General features: G+C 37.7%; 2 protein-coding genes across 2 annotated transcripts; both read right to left on the bottom strand.

Moving 5' to 3' along the window:
* Positions 1-6,049: 6,049 nt before the first annotated feature.
* On the bottom strand, positions 6,050-8,601 carry LOC127122859 (uncharacterized). The gene is made up of 4 exons (XM_051053136.1): positions 8,293-8,601; positions 8,134-8,176; positions 7,666-7,917; positions 6,050-7,584 (listed from the first exon to the last, which is right to left on the bottom strand). The coding sequence occupies exons 1-4, from the start codon at positions 8,599-8,601 to the stop codon at positions 6,050-6,052; spliced, it is 2,139 nt and encodes a 712-aa protein (XP_050909093.1).
* A 381-nt stretch (positions 8,602-8,982) lies between these two features.
* LOC127122858 (uncharacterized) lies at positions 8,983-10,490 on the bottom strand. The gene is made up of 2 exons (XM_051053135.1): positions 9,660-10,490; positions 8,983-9,108 (listed from the first exon to the last, which is right to left on the bottom strand). The coding sequence occupies exons 1-2, from the start codon at positions 10,488-10,490 to the stop codon at positions 8,983-8,985; spliced, it is 957 nt and encodes a 318-aa protein (XP_050909092.1).
* Between the last annotated feature and the right edge of the window lie 3,191 nt (positions 10,491-13,681).

Genomic DNA, 13,681 nt, shown 5'->3' with positions numbered 1-13,681 from the left:
GAAATGCAAAAAAAGGTGAGGGAAAAGAATAAGACCATAATGGAGTTCCCTTCTTGAGATCATATTGATGATCCAAGTAGCTCCCATCCTTTGGAATAAGCAATCACACAAAGCATAAACTCAAGCAATCAACAATAAAATGAACTCTTGGAAAGACTCCTCAATGTATCTTGGATCTCTCTCTCTTAGAAGCTCATGGTAATGGTTCCTCAATTAAGCTCAAGTTGGAACTCCTAGCACAAAGAAAACACACATCAAAAGGTTCTATAACACAATCAAAGAATGGACAAGAGGGAGTTTAGAATATGGTCCTTTCAATGTTCATCTTCAAACTTAAGCATTCTAAAGGCTCCATGCCTAGTTGCTCTTTGACTTTTATAGCACTCTAAAGGCCCAATGCCTAGTTTCTCTTTGACTCCAAATTTGCATAGGGAAGATCCTAAAGTCTAAGTCCATTTTGTCCAAGTGGGCAAAAGGCAAATGGCATTAACATAAACATGTGCTCCAATGAGCAAAGGAAAAATCAAATGAATAATAGGTACAAGAATGGTAAATTGCATAAAAGTAAAGTGCATAAGTTAAATGTTAATTGTTAGTGGTCAATAGTTAGTGTGCCATAAGGCAAAATTTAACGCTATGTTAAGCAATCGTAATTGGACTTATGTAGAAGTCACAACTATCTGAGGCCGGTCAATAATAATGTAGGCAACAACACAAGTTAGAAGTCTTGATTAGTGAAGCAAGTTTCAACAACTTGCCATGCCAAAAAGAAGAAGAGAATTGATCTTGTATTGGTTTAAGTCTTTTGCATGATTTAGGAAACAACCTATCCTTAATGCAAAGCCATTCACTTGATCAATTGATCAAGATGAATTAGATTTGAATCAGAGAAGGTTAAGTCTCCTTAATCAATGCCAACTTATCAACCTTCAACTCATTGATCAAAAAGAAAAAAGGAAGAAGAAGAAGGAGATGAAGAATAGATAAGGAAATGGAAAGATCAAAATGCATAAGGTGAAATCAAATGTACCAATCCATATGTATTGACCCAATGACATTGAAAGTCAAAGTCAAACAATGAGAAATCAGAAATGAGATGAAGATTGGAGGTCAAACAATAAGCAAAATATTTTTGGTATTTTCAACATTAAAATAAACTTGAATTAAAAATAAAAGAAAGGTCAAACTTCAAAATCACTTCAAATCAACCTTGAAAGGTCCAAGTGATTTATCCCAAGTTCAACAAGATCAAACTAAGTTTGACAAAAAATTTCAGCATTTTTAAAAGTCAGAAACTATTTTAATCAATTAAAAATGAATAAAAATAACCTAATTGAACTAAAATCTCAAATAAATCTCAAATCAATTAAAAAATTGATGAGAATATTTTTCATAGATCCATCATCATTCAAATAGGTTAGGAAAATATTTTTGTACTTTTTGAATATCAAAAACTATTTAAAATGAATTAAAAATAACCAGAAAAGAGAAAATTCACAAAAAATATCAAATGATGAAATAAATAAAAAATCAAAATCAAAATTAGAAACTAGAAATTATTTGGAGAAGAATGCAATTGGTCCCATATTTTTTGGATTAAAAATGAAGAAGATATGAATTTTTGAAAATAATAGAAATAAAAGAAATAAAATCAGAAAATAAGAAATTCAAAAAAAACCAGGAGCGTTAGATCTGAGCTCATTAATTGAGCTGGCAGATCATACGCTCCAGAAGCGCGCTTCCACCATGGACCAAAGTCCAAGCGTAACACGAGGCATTAGAATAAGTCATAACAAGCGAAGGCCAGGATTAGATCTGGAAAACTCAATCCGACGATCCAGATTCAAACTGGCAATGGAACGGCCACCGGAGCCACCTTCTTCTCTAGTGAGCTTGTGTTTTCCGGCCAAAATTGCAGACAACCAAAACTTAACCAAAATACACGATCCATACATCATTGGAAAGCTGGGATGATGTACATCATCCCTGTATCACTCAATTCCACTCTAGATCTCTATATTGAGAGAAATCAGATATGGAAATTTTGTGATGTTCAAAATAACTTGATGGATTTCAACAATTAAGTACTCAAATCAATTGCCTCTATGAAGAGGACTTCAGCCAACACAAAATCCAAGCAAATAGATCAATAGATGATGAGTTTCGAAGAAAAAACCAGTTGAAGAACAACCTTGGATTCTGGAAATTTGAGCTCGATTCCTTGCTTCCTTTGCCAAAACAGAAGATCAATGAACTAAAGGATGAAGGTTTAGAAGCTTTAGATCCAAAGATTCAACCAGATGTAGTTGAATTTTGGATGTGAAAAATTTGGAAAAAGTGAAATAGCTTCTTTGGTGAGAGGTTAGGTTTTCAGTTCTGCATCATTTCAGGTTGATTCAATGATGAGATTTGAATGAAATAGAGCTTCTATTTATAGAGGGAATGGCAAGGAGAGGGTGATTCAATCCGTGTGCATGAAATTGGACATTCCTTGCATGGGCTTGCATGATCATGCACAAGGCCCAAATTCAACGCCAAATGCAATTTGAAATCATACCAAAGTGAAATGGACGTGTAATCTGAATGGTAATTGCTTGTACATGGAATTTTGAAGTGTTATGCATCATTGAACTAAAAACTTCTCCTCTTCGAAAATGCCATTTGTCAAATCCAAACATGATCATGTGAGTAATGGTTGGAAACGTTTTGATGTAAGGAACAATTGTTATGTTGGGAAAAAATCCATTTGAAGTGTGGAAATTTGTGAAATTGGAGTTTAAAGTGCAAGGTGCAAAACATGTAAAGGCAAAGTTTCTAAATTTGGCCAATATTCAAGCCCTTCGGTTTTGATGATGCAAGCCTCAAATGAAAACATCTCCAACATCAAAGTTGTATATCTCTTCAAGACAATAAAAATGGACTTACATTTTGCATCATTTGGATTTTTGATGAAAGAGTTATGGGCACTTGAAGTTGGACTTTTTTGCCTTTTAATGCATTTGGCCCAAAAGGACCTATAATGTTTTGCATTATCACATGTACTTCCTTTGAGATTTTGAAATTTTGTTCAACATAAAATTTGAAGTAGATATCTTAAGCTTTCCAATGCATTTGATCCCACCTCAAAATCACAAAAAATGAATTAGTTATGTCCTTGGGAAGTTGACCCAAAATTAGGGTTTCAGTCAAAATGACCTATAATGTCTTGGAATGGGAGATGACCTTCCAAGCTTCAAATAAATTTTTGATGAACATTAACGTTGTTCATATTGTCCTTAAGAACATTTTTTCTTTTGGAACCATCTCCATTTTACCAACACATAAAATGTTAGGTCTCAGTGCATTCCAGAATAGTCAGATGAATTGACTGATCAACTTCTCAAGTCCATGACTCATATCTTGATGAATTGATGATTGAGGACACTAAAATAAGTTCAAATATGCATGAAATGATGAATTAAAGAACTTCCCTTGATTGCATTTGATCATGGGTTGAGGTTGCTTCAAGAGCAAGGCATTGTGGTGCACAGATGAACTAAGGTTTCCTTGGGGAACAAACCTCAAACCCTTTGACTTGCTTTGATCAAAATGATGAGTTAAAATGCTAGGGAGGCATATTTGATGGATGAGAGCTTTGGGAACCATTACCATGCTTGCTTTCATCTCCTATTGGCCTTATCTTTGTACCAATGATCTCCTTGAAGCTTTGGACCTTGTGATTTGCTCAAGCTACAAACAAAAGATGTTAGTGACATATTTTTGTGCTTTTAGTTAGTAAACAAAATGAGAAAAGCAATAATATACAATTCAAGCATGCTTGGTGATCTCAAACCACTCACAAGAGGTCCCACCCAAAGGCCAAGGGAACCAAGATGCTTATGATCCTTGAGGCTTTGCAAATGCAATGTTATGATGTCATGAGGGATCTTAGGGTCAAAATTGGGGTCTTACACCATGGACTCTTCTAATACAGTCAAATACATAATCAAAGGTCTTCCTTCCACTGGAGCAGATAATGTAGGAGGTACAAGTAGATACTCCTTGATGTTGTCAAAAGCTTATTGGCAGTCCTCTGTCCAAACACAACCCTGATCTTTGCGGAGAAGCTTGAATATTGGACTGCATGTGGCAGTCATGTGAGATAAAAATATGAATATGTAATTCAGACGCCCGAGGAACCCTCTGACTTGCTTTTCTATCTTCGACACATGCATCTCTTGAATAGCTCTGACTTTCTCAGGATCTACTTCAATAGCTTTCTGGTTGACAATGAAATCCAACAGCTTTTCTGAACAGACACCAAAAGTACATTTATTAGGATTCAACCGGAGCTTATACATTCTCAACCACTGAAACAGCTTCAACAGATACTCAACATGATCTTCTTCAGTCTTCGACTTAGCAATCATATCATCAACATAGACTTTTATCTCTTTGTGCATCATGTCATGGAAAAGAGTAGTCATGGCTCTTTGGTACGTTACACCAGCATTCTTTAAACCGAAAGGCATCACTCTATAGAAGAATGTTCCCCAGGGTATAATAAATGTTATCTTTTCCATGTCTTCGGGTGCCATCTTGATCTGATTATAACCGGAGAATCCATCCATAAAGGAGAAGACGCTGAACTTAGATGTATTATCTACCAATATGTCAATGTGTGGCAGAGGAAAATCATCTTTTGGACTAGTTTTGTTCAAGTCTATATAATCAACACACATCCAAACTTTACCATCTTTCTTTGGAACGGGTACCATGTTAGCCACCCACAGAGGATACTCAGCAGTAACAAGGAATCCAACATCAATCTGCTTTTGCACTTCTTGTTTAATCTTGACAGTCATATCAGGGTGATTTCTTCTCAACTTCTGCTTAATTGGTGGACACTATGGCTCCAACGGAAATCGATGCTCCACGATATCAGTATCAAGACCTGGCATATCTTGATAAGACCAAGCAAACACGTCCACATACTCTCTAAGAAGCTCTACCCGTGCCCCAATCTTGACTTCCTTCTTGTTATCTTCAGAATCCAGATTAATCACTCCCAACGGCTCTTCATGAGGTTGAATGGTCTTTTCTACATGCTCAAACAACCGAGAAATCTCATCATGAATCTCTTCATCGTCCTCTTCTTTCATTTCGAACACAGGAAATTCAAAGTTGGGAGAGGGCATAGGGTCATTGTTTTCAATGGGTTTTACAATTAATCTGCACAATGATTTTATGCTTGATTTTAGAATATGAACAAATAAACGCACATTGTGATGCAGATATAAAAGTGATTATTATATTTTTTTATGTTACCACTTTTCTAGAATAAGCAAAAAAGGAAAAACATAATATGGATAAGCGAAATAACATTTTATTAATGATAATGAAATTTGAAACAAAGTCCACATATATTCACTTTCACCTTGGGCATAGTGAATAGATTTTGAAAATAACAAAAAAAACATATTACTTTGACAAGTGAATAATAGAAGGAACACCAACAACAATCCAGTTATGGCACACCGATCCACGTATCACAAAATCTGGCACTTTTGGCTCTTCATTGTCTTCTAAAATTGCGACAGCAGACTAATCTTTAGAATGAATAAATCCAGCACTATGAAATACTTCTTGAATTCGCTTTAAATCTATTTCGGTTGTACCAGGTGAAAAACCCAAACCAGCTTTAATCTTGTTCTCGACAAGCTCAACAATATGTCCCCATCTAGCAGATTGACCATTCTCCACCATAAATTGGGCATCTTTTAAGGATGACATGGATTCACCATTCTTCTTAATAGCAATATTATCAATAGGAAGAGCTTGAAACGACATCCCTTCAGCTTCGTCGGCATTAATGTACGAAAATGAAGAGAGATGACTTACCAATCATGGACTGCTCACCATCCATGATCACTAATTTCCCATTCTTCACAAACTTCAACTTCTGGTGTAGAGTTGATGTAACTGCCCCAGCCTCATGAATCCACGGATGTCCTAAGAGACAATTGTAGGCGAAATGAATATACATCACTTGAAAAGTGATCTAAAATAATCACGGACCTATCTTTATCGGGAGCTCAACCTCCCCAATTACAGTCTTCCTCGAGCCATAGAAGGCTTTTATAACAACTCCACTGAATCTCATCGGAGCACCTTGGTAAGCAAGTTTAGACAGCGTAGACTTAGGCAGAACATTCAAAGATGATTCAGTATCCACTAGCACATTGGATAGGGTATCTTCTTGACAATTCATAGAGATATGCACGGCCAAACTATGATTACTCCCATGCTCTGGCAGCTCTTCATTACTGAAGCTCAAATTGTTACATGCGGTAATATTGGCTACAATGCCATTAAATTGATCAATTGTCATGCCATGGTCTACATAGGCTTTCTCTAGGACCTTCTTCAAAGCTTCTGGGTGTGCTTCCGAACTCATCAGTAGGGATAACATGGATATCTTGGATGGATTATGCAACAACTGGTCTACCACATTGAAATCACTCTTCTTGATCAATTCAAGCACCTCATCTTGATCAACATTCTGATTCACGATACTGGATTGGCCAGTTTGTAAAATAGTAGTTTTCGATGAGCTTGATTTCTCTATCACAACATCTTCAATCCTCTTAGGAGCTACAGCAGCAAATACCCGGCCACTTCGGGTCACACCACTTACATCGGCAATGTTCACAATGGATGGAAAAGAAGGAATATGCACTTCTTTGTCGTCTTCTACCATAGTAGCATTGTACTTGTAAGGCACAACTTTATCCAACTCGTAAGGCGTGGGACCCGCCAAACGAATAACCAACGGAGAAATAGCAGTCATTTGACCATCATATGCAATCACAACCGGTTCTGGGAGATTAAAACGGGGAACTATGGTATTCACCTCATGCTCATATTTATTTCTATCCATCGCAACTTGAATATGGTTCTTATCCAATATCTCTTGCAAGTCACTTTTCACAACAGTACATCCTCGAGGATCGGAACAAACTTGACAAGAAGCATGGTCATGCTCATAATAGATCAATTCACATAAAGTAGCATGCATTTCAACCAAGAATCTTCTAATTATATTGACGAAAAAAACTCGATACTTCCTAGGATATCCTTCGAACATATTCACATTTGCGTTGCCATGTTTGGGCAGCGGATTAGCTTGTACATTGGGATTTGAATCTTCAAATGATAAGATACCACTTTGAATTAACCTTCTTACCCCAGCCTTCAAAGCGAAACAATTCTCAATATTATATCCAGGTGTTCCTTGGTGGAATGCACAATGTTGGTCAACTTTATACCACCATGGAAGCTCTTTCAGAACAGCCGGTGGAGTTCTTGTTTTCACCAAATTCTTCTGAATTAAAGTAGTAAACAATTTTGTATAAGTCATTGGAATTTGGTCAAATTGTATAGGCCTCTGGGCACGATTCTGTTGATTATGTTGATTTTTACGTTGCTGGAAATGCGGTTGATAACCCGGTGTTGCTTGCACAACGGGAGCAAAATTAATAACTGGAGTAACTGATGCCACGTGCTGATGATGTTGACTATTCCTCGAAAGCCTTCTATGTCTCTCTTGTAAGATAGTGTTTGCATCATGTTATTTATTCTTGGGTAGCCCATTCCCATACCTTTTGGACCCATCAGATGAACTACCTTCTTTCAACCGTCCTTCACGGACACCTTTTTCTAATCTCAAACCCATATTCACCATTTCAATAAAGTTACTAGGCGCACTTGCAACCATTCGGTCGTAATAGAACGGACTTAACATCTTCAAAAATAGCTTTGTCATTTCCTTTTCCTCCAACGGAGGACTAACCTGTGCAGCGATCTCGCGCCATCTCTGTGCGTATTCCTTGAAGATCTCTTTTTCCTTGTGGGACATAGCACGAAGTTGATAGTTGTCTGGTGCCATGTCGACAATATATTTGTACTAGAGAACAAAAGGCTCACCTAGGTCATTGAATGTTCAGATCTGAGTATTGTCGAGCCCCATATACCATTTCAGAGCAACACCGATCATAATTTCTTGAAAGTAGTGGATCAACAATTGATGGTTGCTAGTATGAGTCGACATCTTACGAGTGTATATCACCAGATGACTTAGAGGACATGAGTTACCTTTGTACTTTTCAAAATACGGAACCTTGAACTTATGAAGAATCTTCACATTAGGAACCAAACACAAATCATGAGCATTCTTCCCAAACAAATCTTTCCCCCTCAAAGCCTGAATCTCTTTTTGCATTTCCTGGAATTGATCTTGGAACTCGTACATACTCTCATAAACACCAACAGTCTCGCTTTGTCAGCATGAAAAATAGGTTCTTTAACATAAGGAACAATATGAACCACAGTAGGGGGTACTGACATCACAGGTTGAGCCACTGGAACTTCAGGTTGGTACCCCTCAGGCACAAAGTTGGGAGGCATGCCCCAAGGGAAACTAGGAGGCATGTGGTGTTGCGGAACACTGATGGGAGCCATAGAGATGGACGTAGAGACAATCTCGGAAATCAAGGTCCTCTGATGCGGAGTCTGAGGAGGAGGTGGAGGCTGATTCTGAGCAGTCGCTAAAGCTTCTGTCATAGTAGTAAGCCTCTCGTAATGATCCCTCAAAGTTGTCACCTTTTCACTAAGTTCACAATTCTCTTGCTCTAGGTGGTCCATCTTTTTCAAAAATTAGCTCGAGTGTTGTACCGATGAGACAGCTTGTCCGAATGAAGACCAAGGAAGAAATAAGACCCCTGGAGAAGTTACTCAAAGCAAGACCAAGATGCAACCTAATGCATGAAATGGAAATACAAATGGGAATGTTATTATTGTTATTTTCCAAGGAACTTTAAGACATAAATTGTAAACATCGTAACAACATATTTTAATGTATTAAAAAATTTCATTTTATTAATAATATAAGGGATTACAATCAGAAATACAATTTCAATGATCATAAATGGAGAGAAGCTAGATCTATGGAATCATGTCCGATGACGACCCAACTCCAAGCTGACTCTTCTTGCGAAGTCTTTTGATCTCTCTTTCGTAGCTGCTTTTCATAGCATCCTTCTCTATTACGATCTGGTCTACAATACCTTTCTAAATTCCGGAAGTAGGAAGATGAGTAGACGATGAACTATTCCAGGAAAATAAATCCTCTTGGCCTCTAGATCTCTTCACAACACGTTGCTCGAGAAATTCTATCAAGTTGTCCTTTTCCTTTAGCTACTTATGTAATTCTACTTTCTCAAGGTGTGATGTGTTAAATTTATCTTCTCAATCATCCCTCTCTTGCTTCATCCTATCCAAAGCCTCTTGTAACTCCTATATGCCTTTAATAGTGGGTGATTTGACCATTACTAAGGACATAGGTCTTTCATAAGCGTATGGCATCTTGAACTTTTTTGCTCTCTTCTTCACTCAACTAGTGTAAGGCTCCAAAGCTACACAATTCCTCAATCCAAGCTCACCTTTCCCTTTCCTATGAATATTGTGCCAAGCATGCATTGTCCAAGATTTCAATCCTTGAGTGCCTTTCCCTTCTTGGAAAAATAAACCTTTTAACAAAGTGTTACTAGGTTTGTTCTTCATAGAGAACCCAAGTTGACGTCTTGCCAAAGCCTGATTGTAGTTGATTCCCCCTTGTGTACCAAGAAGAGGCACACTAAAGAACTCCTCATAACTGTCAATAATCTTGACGTCGTCGTAAACAGAAGATACCAAGTAATTTTGTCATTGGTGAGAGACAAAAGTCTTTGAGACCACCTTAAACAACCCTTGTTTTCTGTGAAGATAGGAGACTGTGGCAAGTGCGAAATAAACCACTTATACAGTAAAGGCATACAACAGACAATAGTTCCACCCCCTTTTGAAGTCCTATGGTAAATGGAGAAATAAGTATCTTCGAGTAGAGTTGGAACCGGATTCCTAATCAAAAAGATCCTCATAGCATTAACATCAATGAAATTGTCAATGTTAGAAAACAAGACCAAGCCATAGATGAGTAAGGCAAGAACAGTCTCAAATGCCACCATGTTATTAGCATTAGCAAAAGAAAAGGTCTTTTCCAGTAGAAACTTTGAAGTCAACCCTTTGATACCTCCTTTGATAGTGAGATTGGCATTTATGTCAGACTTCCTCAAATGAATGGCTTCGGCAATAACTCGAGATTCAAGAATTCCTTCCACCCCACTAAAATGAAATATATCATAAATAGATATACCCAAAAAATAAGCATACTCCTCCATGGTAGGAAATAGTTGATAATCAGGGTAAGTGAAGCACCGGTAAATAGGATCATAGAACTCAACCAAAGTACAGAGAAGACCATCCTCAACATCAGTAGATAGCACAGATAAAAGTCCTCCAAAACGGTCTCTGAAATCCTTAGGATCATCCACAAAATATGTTAGCTTCCTTAATTCCACGAGACCGGGACATCTGAAATTGTATTTTCGAGTGTTCCTCCTTCCAATATCCATGGTTAAAGTATCTGCGATGTTTGCAACAAGAGTGTCTAAGTTTCTTGAAAATTAAGTAAAAAATTTATGAATTTCATGAGTGCATGATGCAACAACCATAAATTAGATCACACAAAGCACACAAATAAGGTCCAAAGGTTCGGAGTCACGAGCATGGAGCCAAGGGTTAGAACCAATCCACAATGTATGTACTAAGGGTATAATCACCTGTAGAATAAGGTTTTATAAAGTTCCCATCATCGTAATTCCATCTTTTAGGTGTTATCGGTTTATACAACTACTCATCAACCAATAATATTCTCAAGAGAAACTCGTCCGAGTGTAGTATCGTGTAACAACTAATTCAAGTCTACACCTGAATAGACACCACACTACGTTCTAAAAGGACAAAATGGGCTAAGGGTTCTAAGGTCCTCAACTTCTCGGGTCCTAGACCAGAAAAAGTAATTCCAGCCACGACCACTCGTGTGACATCAGTAATCCTAAAGGGGCCTTCACTGAGCGGGGGATCTCAAGTCAGCTTATTAAGGATTAACTACACGTAATCCAAACATGATTATACCACCCTTCTATCATAAGATATATCAAGTCCAGGTATAGGTCTTATCTCACCACACAAAGATCACCAAGTACCAGACATAACAAGCAATAACAAACAACAGCAAACATAATATATACATAAAACAAAGATGGGCTTAATGAAGGAGAAGGGCGATCTAGAACGCAGCGGAAATTAAAATTTTCTCCTTTAGTGATCCTTACGAATGGGCATGACCAGTGATAGAATAGTTACCTCTTGTGACGATTGAAACCTTTGATGCAGATCTACGGAGCGATCACGAACATTGAACGATGACAACGCCTCTACTCAGTCCACACGAACGGATTCCTTCAATCTCAGTGCTAGCTGCTACGAATGAAGGCTTTGAGTGAGAGAGTGAGAGAGAGAGAGAGAGAGAACGAAAATGCAATCGCAGCAAATTCTTCTGCACAAGGGTTCTATTTATAGAACCACTTGTGTGGGCTTCAAGATAAAAAGCCCACTTAAGTGTATGTGGCCCATATCTTATAATATGCCAAATTCACTTAAGCGTGTGGTACCTTACCATATTTTGTATTCTACTTAAGTACACCGTACCTTACGATGTTCTACAATTCACTTAAGTGCACCGTACCTTACGGTGTTCCTTAGTTACTATATCTCTCATCAATTCGTCCTTTGTGTGTGACCCTGTAGGTTTTCGCGGTATTGGCAATTATATTAAATCACGTATTTAACATAATAAACATTGAGCGGTATCTAGCAACACATCACTGCTACCCAAGACACGAAAATGTCATGTGATCTGACAAAACCTTCTGTGATAATACTTATGCATATAATTACCCTTTTACCCTTATGTCTATATTGAATACAAGGCATAGACCGTGTCATCCTTGTCCAGTTCAATATTGGGCCCATAGACATTTATCCTGTTACGCAGGATGGGCAAATTTCATCTAGGTCACTCATGTCCTCATCATGCTTCGTGGAGTACCCATCAACTGTCTTTATGGTTATCCAGTTACGGACAATGTTTGATCAGCAATAAAGCACTCGACTCTACATCTAGGGTCCATAGTGGTTTCAGGTCGAATGGTGGTATACACCATTATCACCATGAGAATAACTTATGACACTTTGCATAGCTTTCTATATAGTATTCTCGTAGCGGGTCAATCCAGTATAAATATTACTCTTAACATTCATACTTATGTTTAAGACTTGATAACTCCTTATCCATGATCCATGAGATGTGATCATCAGTCTATATACATAATAGTCTTAATGCTTTAATGTTATCCCACTTCACAATAAAGCTCGACTACGGATACTTTAAGAATAGTGTCCTTATGTTTAATGTGATCTCATGATTAAGTCATACTTGATACATTAAACGGACTAGCTATTCTAGGGACTTTATTAAACAAACATAATAAAGAAAAAGCCTTTTATTATTAATAAATAATTTGATACAAGTACCAAAAGTATTGGCCTCTAGGGCTTACACCAACAATCTCTCACTAGCACTAGAGCCAATCAGGCATACCCCTAATGCCCATAGATCTAGTATGGCCATCATGCTTCTTCTGTGCAAGAGGCTTTGTCAGTGGGTCAGCAATATTGTCAAGTTTAGGTACTCTGCATATTTTCACATCTCCTCTATCTACTATCTCTCGAATGAGGTGATAACGCCTAAGTATGTGTTTAGGTCGTTGGTGAGATCTAGGCTCCTTAGCTTGTGTAATAGCACCATTGTTATCACAATAGAGACCAACGGGATCCACAATGTTAGGAACTATGCCAAGTTCACTAATGAACTTTTTGATCCAAACAGCTTCCTTTGCTGCACTTGAGGCAGCAATATACTCGGCCTCGGTTGTAGAATCAGCAAATGTATCTTGCTTTGAACTTTTCCAGCTTACAACGCCACCGTTTAAGCAAAACACATAACCAGATTGCGATCTAAAGTCATCCTTATCTGTCTGGAAGCTAGCATCGGTGTATCCAATTACAGCCAGCTCTTTCTGACCTCCATATATTAAGAATGAGTCCTTAGTCCTTCTCAAATACTTAAGGATATTCTTGACAGCTACCCAATGAGCATCATCAGGATCAGATTGGTACCTACTCGTTGCACTTAAAGCATACGAGACATCTGGTCGAGTACATAACATGGCATACATGATAGATCCTATTGCAGATGCATATGGAATCTTATTCATGCGATCCCTTTCTTCCTTAGTTGAAGGGGATTGTGTTTTTGATAGACACAAACCATGTTGCATAGGTATGAATCCTTTCTTGGGATCATGCATATTAAAGCATCTTAGCACTTTGTCTATGTATGTACTCTGACTTAGGCTAAGCAGTTTTTATGATCTATCTCTATAGATTCTGATTCCTAATATATAGGCTGTTTCACCTAAGTCCTTCATAGAAAACCATTTCCTCAACCAAGACTTTACTTGTTGCAGGGTAGGGACATCGTTTCCAATGAGTAATATGTCATCTACATATAATACCAGGAAAACGATCATGCTTCCACTAACCTTCTTGTAGACACAAGGCTCATCTTCGTTCTTGATGAATCCATATTGTTTTACTGTTTCATCAAAATGAAGATTCCAGCTTCTAGAAGCTTGCTTCA

This window comes from Lathyrus oleraceus, chromosome 2 (genome assembly GCF_024323335.1).
Source record: "Lathyrus oleraceus cultivar Zhongwan6 chromosome 2, CAAS_Psat_ZW6_1.0, whole genome shotgun sequence".
Classification (NCBI taxonomy): domain Eukaryota; kingdom Viridiplantae; phylum Streptophyta; class Magnoliopsida; order Fabales; family Fabaceae; genus Lathyrus; species Lathyrus oleraceus.
The sequence above is the reverse complement of the archived record's forward strand: the minus strand, read 5'-3'. Positions and strand labels throughout refer to the sequence as shown.

What these genes read in the sequence shown, in the direction of transcription:
- LOC127122859 (XM_051053136.1), bottom strand. Translation starts at nt 8,601, where the DNA reads ATGACAGAAGCTTTAGCGACTGCTCAGAATCAGCCTCCACCTCCTCCT. An exon ending in GACTGTTGGTGTTTATGAGA is followed by an intron (nt 8,177 to 8,292) that starts GTATGTACGAGT and finishes CCTAATGTGAAG; the next exon opens with ATTCTTCATAAGTTCAAGGT. An exon ending in TGAAGGACGGTTGAAAGAAG is followed by an intron (nt 7,585 to 7,665) that starts GTAGTTCATCTG and finishes CTATCTTACAAG; the next exon opens with AGAGACATAGAAGGCTTTCG.
- LOC127122858 (XM_051053135.1), bottom strand. Translation starts at nt 10,490, where the DNA reads ATGGATATTGGAAGGAGGAACACTCGAAAATACAATTTCAGATGTCCC. An exon ending in CTTTAGTGTGCCTCTTCTTG is followed by an intron (nt 9,109 to 9,659) that starts GTACACAAGGGG and finishes TCCGGAATTTAG; the next exon opens with AAAGGTATTGTAGACCAGAT.